Source organism: Salmo salar, chromosome 27 (assembly GCF_965601325.2).
Source record: "Salmo salar chromosome 27, fSalSal1, whole genome shotgun sequence".
Classification (NCBI taxonomy): domain Eukaryota; kingdom Metazoa; phylum Chordata; class Actinopteri; order Salmoniformes; family Salmonidae; genus Salmo; species Salmo salar.
Genome location: NC_138317.1, coordinates 6477147 through 6504884, shown reverse-complemented (window position 1 = coordinate 6504884; position 27738 = coordinate 6477147). Strand labels below are relative to the sequence as shown.

Genomic DNA, 27738 nt, shown 5'->3' with positions numbered 1-27738 from the left:
TACGAACACTCAACACCTGTTGAATATGGCCGGTGTTAGTAAACGTTGGCAAAAAAAGCACAAATTGTTGCCAGCAGCACAGTTGCAGTCACCAACACTCTGGATAACATAAAAACAGCCTAACCAGCTCTGCTAGGGCAAGTAAAATGGTCAGTGAACGGTTCTCTCATGTTAGCCAGTTAGCTTGAGTGCTTGACTGTTGTTGTTGTTAGGACGGAACACTCGGATCAACCCTTAAAGAGATGGGTGGTGCTAATGCTTAAGAGGGTGTGAATGATACTGAATGGGTGTAGACAAAGAGGTCTCCAGTAGGTAACCAAAACATTCAAAGTCCATTTTCTCAAAAGTGAAGTTACAAGTTTATCAACTTTAAAAGCAGAATTACTTCCCATTGTTGCTCAAATGCAGTGTATGATATACCATTTTGTAGCTCTGTGTGTCTGCTGTTATCCAATGTAAAAAACACAATTTAAAATGTATCTACATTTGACCGAATCAAGGCGGTCGGTCACATATACACATGTGACGTAGTACACAATTTCCGGGTACTGGCAAAAAATATATACAAAAGTACCAGATAATCTCTTTAACACTGACAATATGGTCAGAGTAGCTACATTATCCATATTGATAAGGTTGTCATTGTCAAAAACGGATTTGTTATCTTTTGGTTGAAAAGGTCAGTGGAGAAACGTCACAACTCGGGTAACATTTTCTCTGAGTTTCCCCCACTTGTAATTCCAACTTGGATGGTCATTCATTTCCCACTGAGAACTAGGAGTTTCCGATAACTCAGATAACATGTGAACGCGGCATAACTCTGAGATGTGAAGACATACACCATCAAGACATTTTTTATTTATTTGATTAGGAACATTTCTATAATTGTATTTCACTTTTAAAATGTGAAGTAGGTTGTGTATCTGTAGGAAAGAAATCTGATTGTATCCTTTTTTATGGCAGCAAAATGTGAAGACTACAAGTTACATGTAACAGAAACACTGCCTTTGTGTGTTTATATCACAGGGGTCTTTTTTCTCACCTGGATTCTCAACCAAAACCGACTGGTTCCCTTGGAGTTTATTGATCAGGTAGTGATGGGCTATGGTGGCCTACGAGGGGCAGTAGCCTATGGCCTTGTGGTCTCGCTGGATGAGAAAAAGTACAAAGAGAAGAATCTGATGATCAGCACCACCCTCCTAGTGGTGTACTTCACTGTCATCCTGCAGGTAAAATAGCTCATTTAAATGTCAAACTTCAGTCCATAGATATTTCACTATTTGTTGTTTTCTTTCAGTGTAATGTGTCTTCACTTGAACAGACTGGTATATTTTAATTTGTCGCCGGTTTACTATATTTTCTTATTTGTTGCAGGGAATAACCATGAAACCACTGGTCAACTGGCTAAAAGTGAAGAGGGCAGCAGTGACAGAATGCACACTAGCTGAAAAAATACAGAATAGGGTAACTATTTGGTCAGAAGTCTTTGTTGTTCATCAACCCCAAAGAATCAGACAACAAACCTTACATCTCTCTAATAAATACCCAAAGTAAAGTGTTTACTTTTTGTAAACTGTACTACACCACCTTTTCTATACACAAGGGGAGGTCCTCGGGACAAGTCAATCACAGGTCTGTCAAATGAATGACAAGGTATATTAAGAGAACACACAAATAAATTAGTAGCAGGACAAGATTCATGCAGACTTTAAAGCACATTCGTGATGAAATACTCTTTGTAAGATAGCACATTCGTGATGAAATACTCTTTGTAAGCTAGTACAGTCGTGATGAAAAAGTCTTTGTGAGATAGCACACATGGTGTAATATTCTTATAGTATAATTACACACTGGTGGTAATTGGCATTTGAATGTACACTGCTTTTGAATTAAATAGCTCCCTCTTAAGAACAGCCAGCCCAGAAGGTCTCTAGGGAAGTGGTGACACAACAAACAAACATTTATATGACAAAGAAAATTGTACTAATCTGCCCGCTAAGGCAACCCCAAATCATTTGCCTGGATACCAGAATCATTTGCCAGGGTACACAGAAAAACCTCAAACCTACCTATCGGGACACAAACTAACTCAACAGTAAGAATAGCGCGCGCTACAAAAACTCTGAAAAATAAAAACATAATTATAACCCTGGCTCATTTACACAATAGCAGTATCAAACATTTTATATTTTAGTAGCCCTTTCCTGCAGTCAAATGACCTAGTGGCCTCATGGGTGGAATGTGATTTAATATTTTTCATAATTTCATTAATAAACATTTTTGTAATATTGCAGTCTTTTGTGATGTATATTATCAAGTTTAATATTGGGATGCAAACTCAAAATTGAAAACATTTCAACTTTTGTTTAAGCCCATAACCATGGTATACACCATGAGGTGTATACTTTGGTTTCAAAGTAATTTGTTTAAGACTACCAAGAAACACTCTGTGATCCTGATTTAGCCCACTGCAGTAAAAGGTTAAATAAACAGCATCATTAAATAGACTTGATTCACATTACAATGTTAAAAGTGAATACCATTAAAATGAATGAGCTATACCTGTCTCCCAGCTCATACACTCACTATCGTCTTCCAAGCCGCTTCTCCAAATTAGAAAAATATGAGGGAATGTGAAATGGGAGTGGGTTGTCTCGCTTTCTCTGCCATCTCTGCTGGCACAACCCACAGCCCACGGGTATGTTTTTCCCTAGATAAAACAGTCACAAAGTCAAAATTGGCTATATTGTGGCGTTAGCGGACCCACTCCTTAGCTAGCTGACAGATTAGAAGAACGAGGAGACTGTAGCTCAAGTTGAACCGGTGAACCAGGTTTTAATTCCCTCAAAATACAGACTAAAAGAGGGTTAGAAGGGTTGCCCAAAACAAATGCATCTGGCTGTCAAATAACTCAGAGGAGATGTTATTGTGTCCCATTCAGCTTCTCAGACACCCTCAACCCCCCAAAACTAGGGGCAACTCCTCCCCCATACTTTCCCCATGAGCCCCCCACATGACATTTGGTATTTTATGATGGCGCTAGAGCAGTGTTATTCACTATTTTTTGTAAGGGGTCCACTTTGGGTTGAGACAGATTTTTAATTTGTTGTAGTTTTTCTTCCAATATTATCAATTATCAATTGAGAGCAAATTCAGAGCAATAGAGCACATGCAATTGATTTGATGTACAACACATCACAAATACAGTGGTTCTTCCTTTAAAAGTCACGAGCTTATGTCACGACCGTTAGTGGTAGATGGTGGCATTCTGTTATTGCACCACACTATCACAAGGGGGAGTTAGAATACTGATCTATCGGTAGTCTAAACTGTGGCACAAATGTACTATCTTTTTGTAAATTAATGGAGGTGTTTTCAGTCTGAGAGTCTCTCTTCCCTTGCACTAGAGTCCAGCATCAGGTAACAAAAAAAAAAATGTTGGTGGTCCTGGAGTTAAGAGAGATCTTGAGAAAATACAATGCGGGATTTATACTTGACATGTGGACTGACGATTTTCAATAAAATAGGCACGGTGGGCTTTTGGTTTCTCTCCCACAAAAAACAGAAATAAATAATTCTAAATAACAAACTGGCTTTATCTACAAATAAGTAAGAATGTCTCACCCCATGTTCAAGAATGGCCTTTTCCCCTTTATTCAGATTACAACAGCTCACTTTTGGTTATTTGAAAACAAAATAATCTCCAAAATATCAAGCCATAGAATGTTGGTTGCAATTTCAGTTTAAACCACCAGAAAAGACAGAACAAATAATACAACAAATAATGTGGTTAAACTCAAATATACTAATTGGTCAAAAGATATATCAATTGGAACCTTTATCAAGTGGAAGGGGGGAAAGTAAGGAACTTTTCTGTCAGCCCTGCATTAAAGACCAAAATTGGTTAAAGAAAATTGTGATAAATATATAATACCAGTTTAATTTAAGGACCAAAATATTGACAACTGTGCCATATAGATTGTAAGATAGTTGAAGAAATTTTCGATGTACCGATTCCATGGCACATGAATTGACGTGCAATGTTCCGTTTATTATAACCTACTGCAGGTCTAAATCCTATGGGTTTAACCTTCTGAATTAATGATTATATTGAAGATAGGAGCCGCCTCTTAATGAGTTCCGAGAGCCGATCTGTTATCCAACGATTATTATTTTCCCTGCATTATAATTATATAAAGCCCCTTAGATATTCTGTGTTTTTATTTACAGTAGTGATGGACACTTGGAGGCATTTTGTTTTTCACAAGCGTAGCAGGCTGTGAATTCTGCAAACAACGTTTCCAGGATGGGCTATTAGCAGAACAATAGACTCTTCAACCTTTACAAAGGATAGTCTAATAGCTCGTCTACTGTAGGTGTGAGAAAACAATCCCCCCAATTTACAATGTATTAAGTACTCTGTTTTACATTCCTAACTCCAAACCTCATGCAACTGCAAAATGTCGGATCAAGCATATATACTGTACAGTATTTATGTTTTTCTTAATAAAATAATGATAAAAATACTCTTTCAAAATGTAGATGTTTATTTCAACTATCAGCAGGACAATAGGGAATAAATATCACTGAATGACAGAGCATGGGGACTGGTCTTGATAAATCAATCAGATTTTTATTTGGAAATGTTTGGATTATTTTGCTCTTCACTTGCAGTCACTTAGTAGCTTAGGCCTACTCCCGACCGGTCACGTTGTACAGCATCATATTTTCCAAACTGAAACCCTTAATTAAATCGCTTTAGCCGTGATGGTAAAATGAATCAAGGCTCCCTTTATTATTTAGTTTTATAACTAAAATGCTTGACTGTATTTAAAGACATGGATGACTTGTATGCTGTGTGATGACATGCACAAATTAATGAGTGATTGATTGATGTTCTGTATATTTAAGTAGGCCTTTATGCCAATAAGTAAGTTACGCTAAAACAGCTACAGTAACAAATCGCATTTTAATTTTCTTGGAATAGAAACACGTACAGTGCCATATGTACCTAACGGAAACCTTTAGGCCTACAGTACATCGGTTACAGTAAGAAATGCATTTTCGTTTTCTTGGAGTAGAAATATGTTTTACAGGGCCATATTTTCCTGACGGAAACCCTTAGGCCTACAAAAACCCTTAGGCCTATTCTTGGAATAGAAAACCCTTTTTTCTCCCCAATTGGTAGTTAGTCTTATCTCATCGCTGCAACTCCTGTATGGACTCGGGAGAGGCGAAGGTCGAGAGCAATGTGTCATCCGAAACACGACCCAACCAAGCCGCACTGCTTCTTGACACAATGCCCGCTTAACCCGGAAGCCATCCACAAAAAAATGTGTAGGAAGAAACACTGTACAACTGGTGACCATGACAATGTGCATGCGCCCGGCCTGCCACAGGAGTCGCTAGAGCGCAATGGGACAAGGACATCCCTGCCGGCCTAATCCACCCCAAACACAGGACGAGGCTGGGCCAATTTTTCGCCGCCCCATGAGTCTCCCGGTTGTGGCCGGGTGCGACAGAGCCTGGACTCGAACCAGGATCTCTAGTGGCACAGCTAGCAACTGCTATGCAGTGCCTTGGACCACTGCGCCACTCGGGAGGCAAGGCTCCCTTTGACTCTTAGGCCTACAGCTCCATGTCATTTCAAAATTATGTCATGGCTTTAGAAGATTCTGTTAGTCTAATTGACATCATTTGAGTTAATTGGAGGTGTACCTGTGGATGTATTTCAAGGCCAACCTTCAAACTCAGTGCCTCTTTGCTTGACATCATGGGAAAATCAAAAGAAAATCAGCCAAGACCTCAGAATATTTATTGTAGACCTCCAAAAGTCTGGATCATCCTTGGGAGCAATTTCCAAACGCCTGATTGTACCACGTTCATCTGTACAAACAATAGTATGCAAGTATAAACACCATGGGACCACGCAGCCATCATACCGCTCAGGAAGGAGACGCATTCTGTCTCCTAGAGATGAACGTACTTTGGTGCGAAAAGTGCAAATAAATCCCAGAACAACAGCAAAGGACCTTGTGAAGATGCTGGAGGAAACAGGTGCAAAAGTATCTATATCCACAGTAAAACGAGTCCTATATCGACATAACCTGAAAGGCCGCTCAGCAAGGAAGAAACCACTGCTCCAAAACCACCATAAAAAAGCCAGACTACGGTTTGCAACTGCACATGAAGACAAATATCCTACTTTTTGGAGAAATGTCCTCTGGTCTGATGAAACAAAAATAGAACTGTTTGGCCATAATTATTTTTGGGAAAAAAGGGGGAGGCTTGCAAGCCGAAGCACAACGTCCCAACCGTGAAGCATGGGGGTGGCAGCATCATGTTGTGGGGGTGCTTTGATGTAGGAGGGACTGGTGCACTTCACAAAATAGATAGTATCATGAGGCAGGAAAATTATGTGGATATATTGAAGCAACATCTCAAGACATCAGTCGGGAAGTTAAAGCTTGGTCACAAATGGGTCTTCCAAATGGACAATGACCACAGGCATACTTCCAAAGTTGTGGCAAAATGGCTTAAGGACAACAAAGTCAAGGTATTGGAGTGGCCATCACAAAGTCCTGACCTCAATCCCACAGAAAATGTGTGGGCAGAACTGAAAAAGTGTGTGCAAGCAAGGAGGCCTACAAACCTGCCTCAGTTACACCAGCTCTGTCAGGAGGAATGGGCCGAAAATTCACCCAACTTATTGTGGGAAGCTTGTGGAAGGCTACCAGAAACATTTGACCCAAGTTAAATCATTTAAAGGCAATGCTACCAAATACTAATTCAGTGTATGTGAACTTCTGACCCACTGGGAATGTGATGAAAGAAATAAAAGCTGAAATAAATCACTCAACTATTATTATAACATTTCACATTCTTAAAATAAAGTGGTGATCCTAACTGACCTAAGACAGGGAATTTTTACTAGGATTAAATGTCAAGAATTGTGAAAAACTGAGTTTAAATGTATTTGGCTAAGGTGTATGTAAACTTCCGACTTCAAATGTAAATAACGTGGCATAGAATTTTGCGGCAGCACGCAAGCTGTGCTGGAGTATGGCACAACTTTTAAAGGAAGAACCCCTATTTACACATACACCCATCAAATAGGCTTCATCACATGTATAAGACCCATACTAAGGTTTAACTCAGTAGTTCGATGAGCGAAAATGTCCCTTTTTGACTAAATTCATTCAAAATGTATAGTCTGTTGCTGTCCTTGTGAGGCAATCTAGGTGTGCATTGGTCAGTCTGTTTCTTTGTTTTTGATTCACAATGTTCATTGTGAATCACACATTTAGGGCGGCAGGGTAGCCTAGTGGTTAGAGCGTTGGACTAGTAACTGAAAAGTTGCAAGTTCAAATCCCTGAGCTGACAAGGTACAAATCTGTCGTTCTGCCCCTGAACAGGCAGTTAACCCACTGTTCCTAGGCCGTCATTGAAAATAAGAATTTGTTCTTAACTGACTTGCCTAGTTAAATAAAATTGTTGAAAATATTTCTTCACATGAATAAGTGCTGACAAAAAAGTGAGTCTGCCAGATCAGAGGCAGTAGGGATGACAACATGTTATATTGATAGGTGCCATAATTCTGTCCTGCTTGAGCATTCTAAATGTAACAAGTACTTTTGTGTGTCAGGGAAATGTAAAGAGTATAAAGTACATTATTTTCTTTAGGAATGTAGCAGAATAAAAGTAAAAGTTGTCAAAAATATAAATAGTAAAGTAAAGTACAGATACCCAACAAAAACTACTTCAATACGGTGGGGGGATGGAAGATTAAAGGTGTTTATCAAGGGCTGAGTGTCAGTTGCTAAACCCCTCTTTTGTAAAACATCAACCAGCTCATCTAACAGTGTTGAAAATGGTCAACCTAAATATAACCTTGACAAAATAAATCCATGAATCACCATTCCTTTTTATTTTTTCAGACCTTTGACCACATTCTTGTCGCCATAGAGGATATTTCTGGACAAATAGGACATAACTACATGAGGGACAAGTATGTGGACACTAACATCACATTATCAACTTCAATACGTTATTATCATATTCTGAGTATTATTTACATTTATTTATTACATACCATACCTTCAAAGATTAAATTGAACACTAAATTGTTTTGTTTTTACTCTCTTCTCGTATCCTTCTAAGGTGGAATAACTTTGAGGAAAGGTGGTTGTCCTGGCTCTTGATGACGCCCTCTGCCAGGAAGTCTTGTGACCACATATTCAACATCTTCCACAAACTTAACCTCAAGGATGCCATGAGCTATGTGAAAGAGGTAAGAGTGACTCACAAGGTTGGAGAAAGCCATGACAACTTAATACTACTGTAATTACGATGCTACACAATAGATGAACCAGCAGGATCACTGATTTACATTAACATTACAAAAAATATACTATTTTTGTTTATTTGTTACAGCAGGTGCATAAAAATGCTTGAGTTACAAAAAATGTTAAGAGCTAGTAACACAAGCATTTCACTGCTACCATCTGCTAATCTGTGTACGTGAACAATAAACTTTGATTTGATTAAGTATTTTTATCCCATCATCATAGGGTGAACGCAGAGGCTCATTGGCATTCATTCGGAATGAAACCAAGGTTGATGTGGATTTCTATAAGAAGTTTGGTGCCAACTTCTCAGAGATGATGCCTTACATCATGACGGAAAATATGGGATTGGATCATGTTCCAGTCTCCTCCATCTTGTAAGCAACATTGCCTGACAGTCCGCATCTCAATGGCAAACTATTCCATAGGGCTGAAAAGTAATGCACTATAGGTATTAGGGTGCCATTTGGGACGCAGCCTTATGCATGTCTAAACACATGCATCACTAGCTTGGGAAGGCGGAAATGTTTTTGGTATCTCAGATTGTTCTGGCAATTCTCACTTAGAAACTTAATTGAATGGAAGGACATTTGACATGGCCAACAAAAACAGGTTTAGGTTGAAGTAACCTTGGACAACCCTGGGGCAAAGTACAGGCAGGAATGGTGAAACTGCCATTGCGTGCCGCTTACTTACCCATTTTGCATGTTTAACTCAATCCCTCCTCAGAGCAACCTGCTGGAGCATGGTTTCCGTTGTCGTATTGTTTCAATACGGAAGGTAGACGTCTGTATTAGTCTGGCAAGAGTTCAATACAGAAGTACTGAGCGTATGATCTGTCACGGCGGCATCACCTTAGGAAAACACAAGCATGGTGTGTTCCAATGGTCCCATAGTCAACTTCCCATATTTGGCACCAATGTAGCGAACGGCGGGACTGGGAGGCCAGGCCGGATCGCTGGTGTGGGAAACAAACACCCTACGCAAGGCGCCCAATGGTGTCTATAGTTATAGCTAGCCGAACAGGTGAAAAGTGCCTGATGTGTCTAACAGTCTGGGAGCCAGTCTGCTTGGTGAAGAGAGCAAACGCACCCTTGCAGTTGCAAGTCGTCAGTGTAGTAAAATCCCTATATTGTAGGATAGGATGGAAATGATGTTGCAGGACAGTTTGATGGAAAACTAGTTACCAGCCTAAGGAGATTCTATATGAGCCTAGTGTATCCTTGATTGAACCTTTTAGGATGTGCTCCACACCCACATGAAAAAGACTATAGTATACTATAGTATTCTCTGTAGTGTTTTTGCTGACTTTACTGTAGTTTTTCCTGTAGTGTTGCGTACATGACCGTAGTATTTAAAGTTTACTATAGTATAAATATTGTAGTAAAAAAAACAACTAAAACTACTATAATAATGAGTAATGTTTTTGCAGACTGTAGTATACTACAGAATTTACTGTAGTATTTACTATAGTGTTTTTTTATCATTATATTTTACATAGCAGTGGGGGCTTTCTCCTTGAGGAAAACTACTGGACTGAACTGCTCTTTTCATAACCTGTAGGGAACACGATATATGGTCTATACTTGGCATGTAGGTTTCTCACTTAGGAGTGGCACAAATTGGGACATGGGGGAGGGAAATGGCCAAGGTAAATGCAAATAAATACTGTAGCATATACTATAGTAATTACTGCAGTGTTTTGCAGACTATAGTATTTTATAAACATTACTGTAGTATTTACAGTGCATGAGGAAAGTATTCAGAACCCTCAACTTTTTCCACATTTTGTTGCATTACAGCCTTATACTAAAATTGATCAAATCATTTTTCCCCCCTCATCAATCTACACACAATACCCCATTATGACTAAGCGAAAACAGTTTTTTTGAAACCAATCGGAATCCATGCTTCAAGATTGTTTTGATCACGCGAACTACGATATGTTCTGGGTAGCCTCGGAGACTGACATTGACGTATACACGGACACGGTGACTGAGCTCATCAGGAAGTGTATAGGGGATGTTGTTCCCAATGTGACTATTAAAATCTACCCAAACCAGAAACCGTGGATAGATGGCAGAATTCCCACTAAACTAAAAGTGCGAACCCTGGCAAGGTGACTGGGAATATGGTCGAATACCAACAGTGTAGTTAGTTATTCCCTCCGTAAGGCTATCAAACAGTCAAAACGTTAGTACAGAGACAAAGTGGAGTCGCAATTCAACGGCTCAGACACAAGACGTACGTGGCAGGGTCTACAGACAATCATGGATTACAAAGGGTAAACTAGCTACGTTGCGGACACCGACGTCTTTGCCCAGATAGCATCCCTAGCCGCGTCCTCAGAGCATGCGTAGACAAGCTGGCTGGAGTGTTTATGGCCATATTCAATCTCTCCCTATCCCAGTCTGCTGTCCCCACTTGCTTCAAGATGTCCACCATTGTTCCTGTACCCAAGAAAGAAATGGTAACTAAACTAAATGACTATCGCCCTGTAGCACTCACTTCTGTCATCATGAAGTAATTTGAGAGGCTAGTTAAAAGGATCATATCACCTCTACCTTACCTGCCACCCTAGACCCACTTCAATTTGCTTACCGCCCCAATAGATCCACAGACAATGCAATCGCCATTGCACTGCACACTGCCCTATCCCATCTGGACAAGAGGAATACCTATGTAAGAATGCTGTTCATTGACTATAGCTCAGCCTTCAACACCATAGTACCCTCCAAGCTCATCATCAAGCTCGGGGGCCCTGGGTCTGAACCCGGCCCTGTGCAACTGTGTCCTGGACTTCCTGACGGGCCGCCCCAGGTGGTGAAGGTAGGAAACAACACCTCCACTTCATTGATCCTCAACACTTCGGCCCTACAAGGGTGCATGCTCTCCTGTACTCCCTGTTCACCCATGACTGCGTGGCCACACACGTCTCCAACTCAATCATCAAGTTTGCAGACGACACAACCACAGTAGGCTGGATTACCAACAATGACGAGACAGCCTACAGGGAGGAGGTGAGGGCCCTGGCGGAGTGGTGCCAGGAAAATTAACATCACCCTCAACGTCAACAAAACGAAGGAGCTGATCGTGTACTTCAGGAAAAAGCAGAGGGAGCACGACCCTATCCACGTTGACGGGACCACAGTGAAGGTGGAAAGCTTCAAGTTCCTCGGTGTACACATCACTGACTATCTGAAATGGTCCACCCACACAGACAATGTGGTGAAGAAAGCGCAAATAGCGAAAATTTGGTTTGGCCCCTAAGACCCTCACAAACTTTTACAGATGCACAATTGAGATTATCCTGTCAGGCTGTGTCCCCGCCTGGTACAGCAACTGCACAGCCCGCAACCGCAGGACTTTCCAGAGAGTGGTGCGGGCTTCCCAACGCATCAACGGGTGCATCCTGTTTCCATGGATCATCCTTGAGATGTTTCTAGAACTTGGAGTCCACCTGTGGTATATTCAATTGATTGGACATGATTTGGAAAGGCAGACACCTGTCTATATAAGGTCCCACACTTGACAGTGCATGTCAGAGCAAAAACCAAGCCATGAGCTCGACAGCATTTTCCGTAGAGCTCCGAGACAGGATTGTGTCGAGGCACAGATCTGGGGAACGGTACCAAAAAATATCTGCAGCATTGAAGGTCCCCAAGAACACATTGGCCTCCATCATTCTTAAATGGAAAGAAGTTTAGAACCACCAACACTCTTCCTAGAGCAGGCCACCCGGCCAAACTGGGCAATAGGGGGAGAAGGGCTTTGGTCAGGGAGGTAACCAAGAACCCGACAGAGCTCCAGAGTTCCTCTTTGGAGATGGGAGAACCTTGCAAAAGGACAACCATCTCTGAAGTACTCCACCAATCAGGCTTTTATGGTAGTGGCCAGATAGAAGCCACTCCTCTGTAAAAAGGCACATGACAGCCCGCTTGGAGTTTTCCAAAAGGAACCCAAAGGACTCAAATGAGAAACAAGATTATCTGGTCTGATGAAGCCAAGACTGAAATCTTTGGCTTGAATGCCAAGCGTCACATCTGGAAGAAACCTGGCACCATCCCTACAGTGAAGCATGGTGGTGGCAGCATCATAAACCTGTTTTTGCTTTGTCATTATGGGGTATTTTGTGTAGATTGATGAGGGGGAAAAAATCCATTTAAGAATAAGGCTGTAACGTAACAAAATGTGGAAAAAGTCAAGTCGTCTGAATACTTTCCGAATGCACTGTATGTATACCTGTCTCTCAGCTCATACACTAATGTAAGGGAGTGTGTACACTTATTACTATGAAATTATTAAATGGGGCACCACTTGGTATTATTCAAACTATAAAATAGTTACAATTACATCTACAGTTAACTTGTAATTTGAAGGTAATTAAGTTCTGAAAATGACAAGGCAATGCATTCTTGGAGACAGTAAATATTATACAAAAACAAAGAAGACTTATTTAGTAATAACCAGGGTGAAGCAATGGATATACTGAATGAATGAATCATGGAGATTGTTAGGGCAAATGATGTACTAATACAGGCTACAGAATCAGTCACAAACAGCTAATGGGGATTAGAGGGACTAAATTCAAACCGTTATTCTTGATATTTCAGAATGAAACAAGGCAGGGATTATAGGAAAAATGTACTTTCAGAGGCCTGTGTCCCATCTAGCTATTTTAAGATGAATGCACTAAGTCGCTCTGGATAAGAGAGTCTGCTAAATGACTAAAATGTAAAATTATAGGAGAAATACAGATAGTAATAATAAAGTAACAGATACACGTTCACATTCAAATCAGGGAAAAGATACGTGAAATTGCGCTGGACACTCTTATGTGTATATATTGTCTGGAACTAGGTCCTGTGTGGCTCAGTTGGTAGAGCATGGTGTTTGCAATGCCAGGGTTGTGGGTTCGATTCCCATGGGGGACCAGTACGGAGAAAAAATGTATGAAATGTATGCATTCACTACTGTAAGTCGCTCTGGATGTAAAAAAAAAACCTAATGGTTTTCAGAGAACTCTCCAAAGCAAAGGATTTCAGAAGTCCAGTACTTATCCACAGTTATTTTTAATCTTCATCGGGTCCCAGCTGATTCCCTCTCTGGCACTTTGGTTCAAACCTGCCACCCTTGTTGCTGATAGGATAATCTTTGATGTAGATTACAGGTGTGAGATGAGCAAAAGAGGGGAAGGACGATTGCTGTGGGTGGTCCCCCTCTTCCTTTGTTCTCTGGCCACTGAATAGAGGTCCTTGTGTATTCTCATTTTGGTTTATGTCTGGCGTGGATGTGTTAATTCGAATCTCCTCTACACTAACAACCCGGCTTCCAAACGGCTTCTCCCAAAAACAGCATAGAAGACAGCACTGCAACACAAACCATTGTTTTACATGGCTGTGTTTTACTTTAGCAAGCAGGAAAACATTTACAGAACAAGAAACAAAAAGTTAGCTTACCAAACGTAAGACGAACTGCCACAACAAAAGCCCACGGGTAGTGATGGAATGATTGAGCTCTGACACTCCAATGCAATTTTCAAAGCACTACTGATTTGACACAACGTGCCAATGATTGTATCAAAGTAACAATACCACGTGAAGACGATTGAAGCCTCAGACGTCACATTACCACCTGACAGGTGTTGAACTAGTAACCAAGCGCACCGACCTCTGCTGGAACCTCTTTGTTTTAATCTAGGTATTATTTTACCTGCTTAGTAGTTGGAAAGAACTCAGGGTGTAGAACCACATGGCAGAGGAATCTATCTTGAAATCGTAGCACACTAGTATCGAATCTTAAGTTTTTTTATTTTTCAAACATTGATTGTAAATTAAACAGCTCTAGTAGTTGTTATTGGTAATTATCAAATTATGGATCTAAAGTTTTTTTTATATTTAAAAAAGTGACTTAAAAGTTTAATTCAAACCCAAAGCAAAGTTGATAAGGTCATGTGACCTTATCAACATACAAAGCTTTACTTGATCCTCAATGGATCCCGCTGTGACTTCCCAAAAATGTACCTCTGCTGGACACTACATGGGTTGTTATAGACAGTTTAGATATTCTCTCCTACATCTTACCTGACAGGTGGGTCAGCCTGTAAAGCAGTGGTGAGTTTCTCATCTTGTGGAGACACAGGATAAAATCCCTGTATTTGTATATATATTTTTCATACATATTCTTTGAAACACTGGCTACATTGAATTTCTAACTTTTAATTGACAAGTTCAACATCCTAAATCATGCAATGGAGCCACCGTATTTTTTAAATTTACATATTTTTTTTTTTACTATGTTGCTCGTTTAACAGCATCGATGGTATAGTCACAGATAGTTTCAAAGTAACGTTACCATGTGATCAATGATGTCTGAAGTTTTGTTTGATCACATGCTTTTTTTTACTGTATTTTGCAAAATGCGAGATCCCACATATGTTGCCAGTGCTTTCTTGATGCCAAGTTGCTTTCAAACCCCGACCTCTACTGGACATATTTACCAATTTAGTTAGATTTTTATCATCACTGCCCACGGGTATGGACAAGGAGTGTGCACCCTCCCTTGTCATCCGTGGCAGAACCACAAGCTCGCTAGTCAAGAGTTCTGTCTCGCTAACTTATTCTCAAATCTCACTTCCTCTTACATCAGCCACTAGGTGCCTGCCACTGACTACAACTTACACCTAGCCTATCAGAGGGCATGGTGGAGGAATTATAACATTGCTTACCTACCTGAACATTGCTTACCTACCTGTGCTTACACCTGTCGAATCGATTCAGATTTCCACAAATGCTTAGGGTTTAGGTGTCGATTTGGGATTGGGCCTGACACTACAAAGTTTGGGACTTTGTACAATGTGTAGGTCAGGGCCCGGTTTCCCATTAGTAATGGAACTTAAGGCTTATGAGTGTTTTAAAGTGTTTTAAAGATGTGTCTTTCCTACAACAGCCGATGATAAAACATGCATTAACCAAAACACCACGCAGAGAGAACGTTCGTTAAGTGTGTCGTTGAGGCATGTGTCAATACTGAAAGGATGGAAAGAAAGGTGGTGCTGCTCTCGGATCAGCTTTATCCAGTCAAATCTGACCTTAACATTAGAATTATTCCACAATACTGACGACGGATCAGCTCCTAGAAAGATATCATCTATGGCTGCAATTATTGAGGTGGCTTATTCTAATGCTTACACTAATATAATGCACTAAATTAAGACTTGGCACATAATTGTGCATGGAATATATTGAGGCAAAAATTACAAACCTATTTTAGCAAAAAAATACAACTCAGTTGAATGAACAATTTATTTCAATATTGAATTATATAGGCCTATGTAGCCTATACTGTAGGCTATTTATCTTTTAATGCATTCATCTCGGTTTTCATTTGAGGAGTCTTTTCATCCTTTGCTTGTTTGTAACAATTGCAACGACATTGGCAACTTTGTATTTGTAGTCAACTTCGTTGTGAAGTTATCGCCGTCACAGAGAGACAGATAAACGTCTTGATTCAATGTTTAGTGGAGATCTTCTGTGTATAAAGTGCCGTGGTATGGAAAAAGTACATTTAACAGTGCACTTAATTGTTCCACGAGTGGTCTGAGGCAGTCAGTAAATAACAAGCATTTTAAAATGTTGGTAATTTAGCAGATGCTCTTATCCAGAGCGACTTACAGGAGCAATTAGGGTTAAGTGCCTTGCTCAAGGGCACATCGACCGATTTTTCACCCAGTTGGCTCGGGGTTTCGAAACAGTGACCTTTCGGTTACTGGCCCAATACTCTAAACCACTAGGCTACCTGCCAAGTGCAACTTTAGTAACAATGGTTTTGGGAAACAACTCAGAGATTTAATGATGCTCCTACGAGGGTTCTAACGATGAACTTAGCCTTAAGATGCTTTTGGGAAACTGGGCCCAAATACGTTTTCAGAGTCTGCCCTCCAGTGGCCAGCAAATTACCAACAGTGGACATTTATGTTTCTTCCCTTCTAGATGGGACAGTATGCCCTCTGTCTGCCTGGACATGCATGAGCAGGACCTGAAGATGAGGGAGTCAGAGGACTTTAATGCACACCATCTACTGCAGCTGCACTTGTACAGAGGCAAGAAACAGGTATTGCTTAGTCGAAGATAATTAGACCCCCCCAACAAAATCTCAGGATGCGCTAAAAAACAATCTGTTTTTTACCCTCTTCCTCTCATTACTTTACCTAACAGCACAGACACAGGTACAGTCGGAAGCACCACGAAGTCAACAAGGACAAGAATGAGGTGCAAGAGATCTTCCAGAGAACCATGAGGAGCCGTCTAGAGTCCTTCAAGTCAGACAAAATGGTTGTCACTCCACCCAAGAAGATAACCAATCATCTAAAGAAAGACCAGCCACAAAAGGTCAGGGATGACCACACTTTTTCTCCTTCCCCCTTGTCTTCATAACCTCTTGGAGGCAATGTGATAATATGTACAATATGTTGTGTATTTCATTTTTTAGATGCCAAACGGAAAATCCACAGATAACAGTAAAAGGCATGCTTATGGGGATGAAGGTACTTCTTTGCTCTTTTCTTTTCACTTCTCTTTTGAATAATATAAGAGGCTTGAGAGAAGGGGTGTTCTTGAATTATGGTGGTGTGTTTTGAGATTTTCTTGGGGTACCTATTCTAAATCAACTACAGTGCCCTCAGAAAGTATTCATACCCCTTAACCTGTTGGGGATAGGGGGCAGTATTTGCACGGCCGGATAAAAAATGTACCCGATTTAATCTGGTTACTACTCCTGCCCAGTAACTAGAATATGCATATAATTATTGGCTTTGGATAGAAAACACCCTAAAGTTTCTAAAACTGTTTGAATGGTGTCTGTGAGTATAACAGAACTCATATGGCAGGCAAAAACCTGAGAAGATTTCATGCAGGAAGTGGCCTGTCTGACAAGGTGTTGTTGTTCTTGCCTCTGTTTATTGAAGAGTCGGGATCTTAGCTGTAACGTGACACTTCCTACGGCTCCAATAGGCTCTCAGAGCCCGGGAAAAAGCTGAACGATGTCGAGGCAGCCCCAGGCTGAAACACATAATCGCCTTTGCCAAGTGGCCGATCAGAGGACAAAGGAATTAGGCGCGTGCCCGAGTCGACCCAGTGATATATTTTCTTTCGGCTGTTTACCTAATTGCAGATTCCCGGTCGGAATATTATCGCTTTTTTACGAGAAAAATGGCATAAAAATTGATTTTAAACAGCGGTTGACATGCTTCGAAGTACGGTAATGAAATATTTAGAAATCTTTTGTCACGAAATGCGCCGTGCGCGTGACCCTTATTTACCATTCGGATAGTGTCTAGAACGCACGAACAAAACGCCGCTGTTGGAACATAACTATGGATTATTTTGGACCAAACCAACATTTGTTATTGAAGTAGAAGTCCTGGGAGTGCATTCTAACGAAGACAGGAAAGGTAATCAAACTTTTCTAATAGTAAATCTGATTTTGGTGAAGGCTAAACTTGCTGGGTGTCTAAATAGCTAGCCCTGTGATGCCGGGCTATTTACTGAGAATATTGCAAAATGTGCTTTCACCGAAAAGCTATTATAAAATCGGACATATCGAGTGCATAGAGGAGTTCTGTATCTATAATTCTTAAAATAATTGTTATGCTTTTTGTGAACGTTTATCGTGAGTAATTTAGTAAATTGTTAGTAAATTCGCCGGAAGTTTGCGGGGGGTATGCTAGTTCTGAACGTCACATGCTAATGTAAAAAGCTGGTTTTTGATATAAATATGAACTTGATTGAACAAAACATGCATGTATTGTATAACATAATGTCCTAGGTGTGTCATCTGATGAAGATCATCAAAGGTTAGTGCTGCATTTAGCTGTCTTCTGGGTTTTTGTGACATTATATGCTAGCTTGAAAAATGGGTGTCTGATTATTTCTGGCTGGGTACTCTGCTGACATAATCTAATGTTTTGCTTTCGTTGTAAAGCCTTTTTGAAATCGGACAGTGTGGTTAGATTAACGAGAGTCTTGTCTTTAAATAGCTGTAAAATAGTCATATGTTTGAGAAATTGAAGTAATAGCATTTCTAAGGTATTTGAAAATCGCGCCACAGGATTCAACTGGCTGTTACGTAGGTGGGACGAATTCGTCCCGCCGGTCCTAGAGAGGTTAACTTATACCACATTTTGTTTTATTACTGGCAAGTGGCTTCACTGACATTTTCAACCTCTCCCTGACCGAGTCTGTAATATCTACATGTTTCATGCAGACCACCATAGTCCCTGTGCCCAAGAAAGCGAAGGTAACCTGCCTAAATGACAACCGCCCATAGCACTCACATCGGTAGCCATGAAGTGCTTTGAAAGGCTGGTCATGGCTCACAACACCATCATCCCGGAAACACTAGACCTGCTCCAATTCGCATACCGCCCCAACAGATCCACAGATGACGCAATCTCAATCGCACTCCACACTGCCCTTTCCCACATGGACAAAAGGATCACCTATGTGAGAATGCTGTTCATTGGCTTTAGCTCAGCATTCAACACCATAGCACCCACTAAGGACCCTGGGACAAAACAACCTCCTCTGCAACTGGATCCTGGACTTCCTGACAACAACACATCTGACTCACTGATCCTCAACACTGGGGCCCATCAGGGGTGCATGCTTAGTCCCCTCCTATACTCCCTGTTCACCCAGAACTGCGTGGCCAAGCAGTGCCAGGACAACAATTTCTCCATCAACGTGAGCAAGACAAAGAAGCTGATCGTGGACTAGAGGAAAAGGAGGGCTGAACACGCCCCCATTCACATCAATGGGGCTGTAGTGGAGCAGGTTGAGAGCTTCAAGTTCCTTGGTGTCCACATCACCAACAAACTATCATGGTCCAAACACACCAAGACAGTCGTGAAGAGGATACGACAACACCTTTCCCCCCTCAGGAGACTGAAACGAATTGGCATGGGTCCTCAGATCCTCAAAAAGTTATACAGCTGCACCGGTCTTGAGAAACCTGACCGGTTGCACCACCGCCTGGTATGGCAACTGCTTGGTATCCGACCATAAGGCGCTAGAGAGGGTAGTGCATACGGCCCAGTACATCACTGGGGCCAAGCTTCCTGCCATACAGGACCTACAGTTGCAGTCGGAAGTTCACATACACCTTAGCCAACTACATTTAAACTCAGTTTTAAACAATTCCTGACATTTAATCCTAGTAAAAATTCCCTCTCTTAAGCTTGTTAGGATCACCACTTTATTTTAAGAATGTGAAATGTCAGAATAATAGTAGAGAGAATTATTTATTTCAGCTTTTATTTCTTTCATCACATTCCCAGTGGGTCAGAAGTTTACATACACTCAATTAATATTTGGTAGCATTGCCTTTAAATTGTTTAACTTCGGTCAAACATTTTCGGTAGCCTTCCACAAGCTTCCCACAATAAGTTGGGTGAAGTTTGGCCCATTCCTCCTGACAGAGCTGGAGTAACTGAGTCAGGTTTGTAGGCCTCCTTACTTGTACACGCCTTTTCAGGTCTGCCCACAAATGTTCTATAAAATGGAGGTCAGGGCTTTGTGATGGCCACTCCAATACCTTGACTTTGTTGTCCTTAAGCCATTTTGCCACAACTTTGGAAGTGTGCTAGGGTTCATTGTCCATTAGGAAGACCCATTTGCGACCAATCTTTAACTTCCTGACTGATGTCTTGAGATGTTGCTTCAATATATCCACATAATTGTCCTACCTCATGATGCCATCTATTTTGTGAAGTGCAGCAAAGCACTCCCACAACATGGTGCTGCCAAACTCCAAACATAACGATGGTCATTATGGCCAAACAGTTCTATTTTTGTTTCATCAGACCAGAGGACATTTCTCAAAAAGTACGATTTTTGTCCCCATGTGCAGTTGCAAACCGTTTTATGGTGGTTTTGGAGCAGTGGCTTCTTCCTTGCTGAGCGGCCTTTCAGGTTGTCAGTATAGGACTCGTTTTACTGTGGATATAGATACTTTTGTACCCGTTTCCTCCAGCATCTTCACAAGGTCCTTTGCTGTTGTTCTGGGATTTATTTGCACTTTTCGCACCAAAGTGCGTTCATCTCTAAGAGACAGAACGCGTCTCCATCCTGAGCGGTATGACGGCTATGTGGTCCAATGGTGTTTATACTTAGGTACTATTGTTTGTACAAATGAACATAGTACCTTCAGGCATTTGGAAATTGCTCCCAAGGATGAATCAGATTTGTGGAAGTAAAAAAAAAAACATTCTGAGGTCTTGGCTGATTTCTTTTGATTTTCCCATGGGTAGACCTTGAAATAAATCCACAGGTACTCCTCCAACTGACTCAAATGATGTCAAATCAGCAAATCAGAAGCTTCTACAGCCATGACATCATTTTCTGGAATTTTCCAAGCTGTTTAAAGGCACAGTCAACTTAGTGTATGTAATATTGACCCACTGGAATTGTGATAGAGTGAATTATAAATGAAATAATCTGTCTGTAAACAATTGTTGGAAAAATTACTTGTGTCATGCACAAAGTAGACGTCCTAACCGACTTGCCAAAACTATAGTTTGTTAACATGACATTTGTGGAGTGGTTGAAAAATGAGTTTTAATGACACCCAACCTAAGTGTATGTAAACTTTCGACTTCAACTGTATGTACTAGGCGGTGTCAGAGGAAGGCCCCAAAAAATTGTCAAAGACTCCAGTCACCCAAGTCATAGACTGTTCTCTCTACTACCACACGGCAAGCGGTACCCAAGCGCGAAGTCTACAGTCGTGGCCAAAAGGTTTGAGAATGACACAAATATTAATTTTCAGAGTCTGCTGCCTTGGTGTCTTTAGATATTTTTGTCAGATGTTACTTTGGAATACTGAAGTATAATTACAAGCATTTCATAAGTGTCAAAGGCTTTTATTGACAATTACATGAAGTTGATGCAAAGAGTCAATATTTGCAGTGTTGACCCTTCTTTTTCAAGACCTCTGCAATCTGCCCTGGCATGCTGTCAATTAACTTCTGGGCCACATCCTGACTGATGGCAGCCCATTCTTGCATAATCAATGTTTGGAGTTTGTCAGAATTTGTGGGTTTTTGTTTGTCCACCCGCCTCTTGAGGATTGACCACAAGTTCTCAATGGGATTAAGGTCTGGGGAGTTTCCTGGCCATGGACCCAAAATATTTGTTTCCCGAGCCACTTAGTTATCACTTTTGTCTTATGGCAAGCTGCTCCATCATGCTGGAAAAGGCATTGTTCGTCGCCAAACTGTTCCTGGATGGTTGGGAGAAGTTGCTCTCAGAGGATGTGTTGGTACCATTCTTTATTCATGGCTGTGTTCTTAGGCAAAATTGTGAGTGAGCCCACTCCCTTAGCTGAGAAGCAACCCCACACATGAATGGTCTCAGGATGCTTTACTGTTGGCATGACACAGGACTGATGGTAGCGCTCACCTTGTCTTCTCCGGACAAGCTTTTTTCCGGATGCCCCAAACAATCGGAAAGGGGATTCATCAGAGAAAATGACTTTAGCCCAGTCCTCAGCAGTCCAATCCCTGTACCTTTTGCAGAATATCAGTCTGTCCCTGATGTTTTTCCAGGAGAGCAGTGGCTTCTTTGCTGCCCTTCTTGACACCAGGCCATCCTTCAAATGTCTACGCCTCACTATGCGTGCAGATGCACTCACACCTGCCTGCTGCCATTCCTGAGAAAGCTCTGTACTGGTGGTGCCCCGATCCCGCAGCTGAATCAACTTTAGGAGACGGTCCTAGCACTTGCTGGACTTTCTTGGGCGCCCTGAAGCCTTCTTCACAATAATTGAACCGCTCTCCTTGAAGTTCTTGATGATCCCATAAATGGTTGATTTAGGTACAATCTTATTGGCAGCAATATCCTTGCCTGTGAAGCCCTTTTTGTGCAAAGCAATAATGACGGCACGTGTTTCCTTGCAGGTAACCATTATTAACAGAGGAAGAACAATGATTCCGAGCACCACCCTCCTTTTGAAGCTTCCAGTCTGTTATTCGAACTCAATCAGCATGACAGAGTGATCTCCAGCCTTGTCCTCGTCAACACTCACCTGTATTGACGTGAGAATCACTGACATGATGTCAGCTGGTCCTTTTGTGGCAGGGCTGAAATGCAGTGGAAATGTTTTTTGGGGATTCAGTTCATTTGCATGGCAAAGAGGGACTTTGCAATTAATTGCAATTCATCTGATCACTTTTCATAACATTCTGGAGTATATGCAAATTGCGATCATACAAACTGAGGCAGCAGACTTTGTGAAAATGAATGTGTCATTCTCAAAACTTTTGGCCACGACTGTCGGTCCAAAAGACTCCTTAACAGCTTCTACCCCCAAGCCTTAAGACTACTGAACAATTAATCAAATGGCCAACCTGACCATTTACATTGACCCCCCCCCCCCCCCATCTTATTTCTACACTACTTATACTCACTGTTTATGATCTATGCATGGTCACTTTACCCCCATCTACATGTATAGATTACCTCGACTAACCTGTACCCCCACACATTGACTCGGTACCGTACCCCATGTATATAGCCTCGTTAATATTTAATCATTTCTTCCCCCACAAATTCATATTCATTACATAAATAGGCCTCTTTAATTTTGTCTGGCTTGCGTTTTAAAATAAAATTGAATATTTTTTTGCTAATATAATTTAAAAAAAAAAACACTTTGTATTCAGGACTTTAAGTTAATTGCTTTGCCATATGTTTTGCAGTATTACTTTAGTGCCTTGTTGCAAACATTATGCATGTTTTGGAATCATTTTACTCTGTACAGTCTTCCCTGTGGCTCAGTTGGTAGAGCATGGTGTTTGCAATGCCAGCATGGTGTGTGCAATGCCAGGGTTGTGGGTTCGATTCCCATGGGGGGCCAGTACAACATATATTTTTTTTAAATGCATGAAATGAAATGTATGCATTCACTACTGTAAGTTGCTCTGGATAAGAGTGTCTGCTAAATGACTAAAATGTAAATGTAACTGTTTTAAAGTCACAATCAGCCTCATGGTGGTTTCCTTCCTCTATGCCAACTGAGTTAGGAATGACGCCTGTATCTTTGTAGTGACTGGGTGTATTGATGCACCATCCAAAGTGTAATTAACAACTTCACCATGCTCAAAGGGATATTCAGTGTCTGCTTTATTTTTACCCATCTACTAATAGGTGCCCTTCTTCACGAGGCATTGGAAAACCTCCCTGGTCTTTGTGGTTGAACCTATTTGAAATTCAGTGTTCAACTGAGGAACCTTACAATTATCTTTATGTGTAGGGTACAGAGATGAGATAGTCATTCAAAAATCATGTCAAACACTATTATTGCACACAGAGTGAATCCATGAAACTTATGTGACTTGTTAAGCAAATGTTTTACTCCTGAACTTATTTAGGTTTGCCATATCAACGGGGTTGAATACTTATTGACTCAAGACATTTAAGCTTTTCATTTTAAATTAATTTGTAAAAATTTTGAAAAACATAATTCCACTTTGACATTGAGTTATTGTGTGTAACAAAATGTAGAAAAAGTCAAGGGGTGTGAATACTTTCTGAAGGCACTGTAATATGGCAGCTTAATTACTTTATTTACTACCGTTATAACATTGTGCCACCAGAGAGTAGTAAAACCAATGACGGTAACACCAATGACACATTTTTGGTAATTGAGGGTTTTCTTTAATGGCGGCCATGATTTATTAAAGCGCTATAATTAATAATTTTACTCATAATGTAATTTCCCTTATTTTAAATTGAGTAACACCAATGACACTTTATATTTATGTAGAAGTATTGCTTCCGTCCCTCTCCTTCCCTCGAACCAGGGACTCTTGCACACATCGACAATAGTCACAGATTTAAATGCTACTAGCACACACCGCTAACTAGCTAGCTATTACACACCAGTTAAACTCACCCAGGTCACGCCACCAATATAACAGCATTGCTACAGTCCCTTTTCTTTGCCCCAACCTGGGCTTGAACCAGGGATCATCTGCAAACATAGACACCAGTCACCCACAAGCATCGTTACCTATCGCTCCATAAAAGCCACGTCGCTTGCAGAGCAAGGGAATCAGCTATTTGAAGGTCTCAAAGCGAGTGGTCAACAATTGAAATGCCTCTAGCGTGCACTGCTATCTAGCTAACCATTTCACACCGGTTAAAATTAGACACCAAATTATCAATGCAATCCTCAATTTTAAAACATACTAAATGGTTGTGATTAGCTAGTACTTTTCTTTTCAATATAAACCCCTCCTAAGTTTAACTGGAGGGAATACTCAAGGTCCTTGTATGTCTTTGGAGTAATTTCCAAGGCGGTAACACCAATGACAAAACTTACTGACACATACAGTATTATATTTGTCATTTTTTTAAATTTATAAGTATTTTAACCTCTCTGGGCTAGGTGGCACCAAATCGTCCCACCTACGTAACAGCCAGTTGAATCCTGTGGCGCGATTTTCAAATACCTTAGAAATGCTATTACTTCAATTTCTCAAACATCTGACTATTTTACAGCTATTTAAAGACAAGACTCTCGTTAATCTAACCACACTGTCCGATTTCAAAAAGGCTTTACAACGAAAGCAAAACATTAGATTATGTCAGCAGAGTACCCAGCCAGAAATAATCAGACACCCATTTTTCAAGCTAGCATATAATGTCACATAAACCCAAACCACAGCTAAATGCAGCACTAACCTTTGATGATCTTCATCAGATGACAACCCTAGGACATTATGTTATACAATACATGCATGTTTTGTTCAATCAAGTTCATATTTATATCAAAAAACAGCTTTTTACATTAGCATGTGACGTTCAGAACTAGCATACTAGTTCCGGGGAATTTACTAACAATTTACTAAATTACTCACGATAAACGTTCACAAAAAGCATAACAATTATTTTAAGAATTATAGATACAGAACTCCTCTATGCACTCGATATGTCCGATTTTAAAATAGCCTTTTGGTGAAAGCACATTTTGCAATATTCTAAGTACATAGCCCAGCCATCACGGGCTAGCTATTTAGACACCCAGCAAGTTTAGCCTTCACCAAAATCAGATTTACTATAACAAAAATGTTATTACCTTTGGTGTTCTTCGTCAGAATGCACTCCCAGGACTTCTACTTCAATAACAAATGTTGGTTTGGTCCCAAATAATCCATCGTTATATCCAAACAGCGGCGTTTTGTTCGTGCGTTCTAGACACTATCCGAAATGGTAAATCAGGGTTACGAGCATGGCGCAATTCGTGACCAAAAAATTCTAAATATTCCATTACCGTATTTCGAAGCATGTCAACCGCTGTTTAAAATCAATTTTTATGCAATTTATCTCGTAAAAAAACGATAATATTCCGACCGGGAATCTGCGTTTCGGTAAATAGAGGGAAAAAAAGAAAGACGGGGGCGACCAGTGCACGCGCCTAAGCCCACTGTCCCCTGAGCGGCCACTTGACAAAGGCGATAATGTGTTTCAGCCTGGGGCTGGAATGACGACATTCAGCTTTTTCCCGGGCTCTGAGAGCCTATGGGAGCCGTGGGAAGTGTCACGTTACCGCAGAGATCCTTTGTTTTGGAAAGAGAAGTCAAAGAAAGCCAATAAATGGTCAGACAGGCCACTTCCTGTAAAGGAATCTCTCAGGTTTTTGCCTGCCATATGAGTTCTGTTATACTCACAGACACCATTCAAACAGTTTTAGAAACTTTAGGGTGTTTTCTATCCATATCTAATAAGTATATGCATATTCTAGTTACTGGGTAAGAGTAGTAACCAGATTAAATCGGGTACGTTTTTTATCCGGCAGTGTAAATACTGCCCCCTAGCCCTAAGAGGTTTTAATAGCCTTTGTTTTTATTGACCTATACAATGTATTCAATAATTTTGTTTACTTAGCATTCAAGATAGATCTCTAAATCCCCAAAACATGTCACTACAACTGTACTGGGTCCAGCCAATTTGCTTAACCTAAGTACTTCTAACATACTGTAAAATATTGTGTTTTATTATTAATGAACAGTTCAATATTAACAAAAGTGTAACTATATATTCATAATTTTAAACTTTTATGGTTGCAAGAGCGAGGGACGCAAATGCCACCACAATCCAAGACCTGCCAGGGGTAAAAAAGATGATTCTGATTACATTTGCTTTCTGTCATTCAGGTTTAGATACCTCTGCATAAATAAACATACCTTAAGTGTTTTCTGGTTGGCTGTTTCTGCCTTCAGATTTGGAATTTTCTGAGGGAGACAGTGCCTCTGGTTGCGAGGCTGCTGTCGGTTCATTCCCCATGAGAGCCTGTAGAGGTGGTAAGTCTTAACATCAACTCAGCCCTCTTTTAATTCATTGAAATCTCCTTCCTGGTCTAGCTGGAATCGTGAACCCAGCCTTCAATGCAGAGATGGACCCCATGCCACCAATGCAGCAGATTCCGCCATGGCTGGCTGAAACCGAGGTGGACAGCTGCGCCGTGCTCCCGTCTCAGAGTGCTCAGCTGAGACTGCCCTGGACACCTAGTGTTAGAAGTTCACCTAGGGGTCATGATTGAGGCTGTACCAAATGATTGATGTATTAGAATAATTGATTATGCTTATGTTGAATTAATAGAAGGGAAGGGGTTATAAGACCCCTCCCTCTTTACATGTATAGGGTCCTATACTACAGATTAACTATATATATATATATAATATATATATATATATATATATATATATATATATATATATATATATATATATATATATATACACACACATTATGAGGTTTTAATATTGTTCCACAGTTGTTTTCTAGTTCTCTCTCTCTTATAAAAAGAGACCCCTCTGAGAAATGTGTGACTGAGACAGAACTCTGCAGGGGAGTGAAGGAGATAAGACTAGTCAGACATTTCACTATAAATCAACTTGGACATTTACTGCTAAGCTTTTAGATAACACACTAAAAGCCTTGTAGGCATGGTTTTGGTCTCATGAGTAAAAGATAATGACGTAGGCAGTGACATTACGAGGGCTGGACTTCGGGTTTGATAAAATAACATGGGACCTTTTCTTTGATGCAGAACTTACTCGGAAACATGCGTGCTATGTTCCTGATTGTCAACTTCTGTCCGCAATGGCATTAAAGGTTTTTTAATTAAAGATAGTCATAATGCTAATTTCACCAATAAGCCAATGATTGACAAGGAACAGGAACAAACCCTAACACCAGCAACCTCTCTCTGGCTCCGGTGCACCTCATCACCCACTCCTTCCTGCTGGCTGACTCCCCTGTCACACAGGAGGACACCTCTGAGCCCCCACCATCACCTTCCACACAAGATGGACGGGGTCAGGGTACCCACA

The 27738-nt window shown here is 40.7% G+C and overlaps 1 protein-coding gene and 1 long non-coding RNA gene across 2 annotated transcripts; both read left to right on the top strand.

Annotated features, from left to right (window-relative positions):
* Positions 1-1026: 1026 nt before the first annotated feature.
* LOC145850499 (uncharacterized) lies at positions 1027-8010 on the top strand. Its single transcript, XR_014382986.1, has 3 exons — positions 1027-1229; positions 1375-1464; positions 7938-8010. It is a non-coding gene; the product is annotated as an uncharacterized LOC145850499 (long non-coding RNA).
* Positions 8011-8200: 190 nt separating this feature from the next.
* On the top strand, positions 8201-26945 carry LOC106588241 (sodium/hydrogen exchanger 3). Its single transcript, XM_014177059.3, has 6 exons — positions 8201-8290; positions 8571-8722; positions 16337-16457; positions 16562-16735; positions 16836-16890; positions 26767-26945. The coding sequence occupies exons 1-6, from the start codon at positions 8201-8203 to the stop codon at positions 26943-26945; spliced, it is 771 nt and encodes a 256-aa protein (XP_014032534.2).
* Positions 26946-27738: the final 793 nt, after the last annotated feature.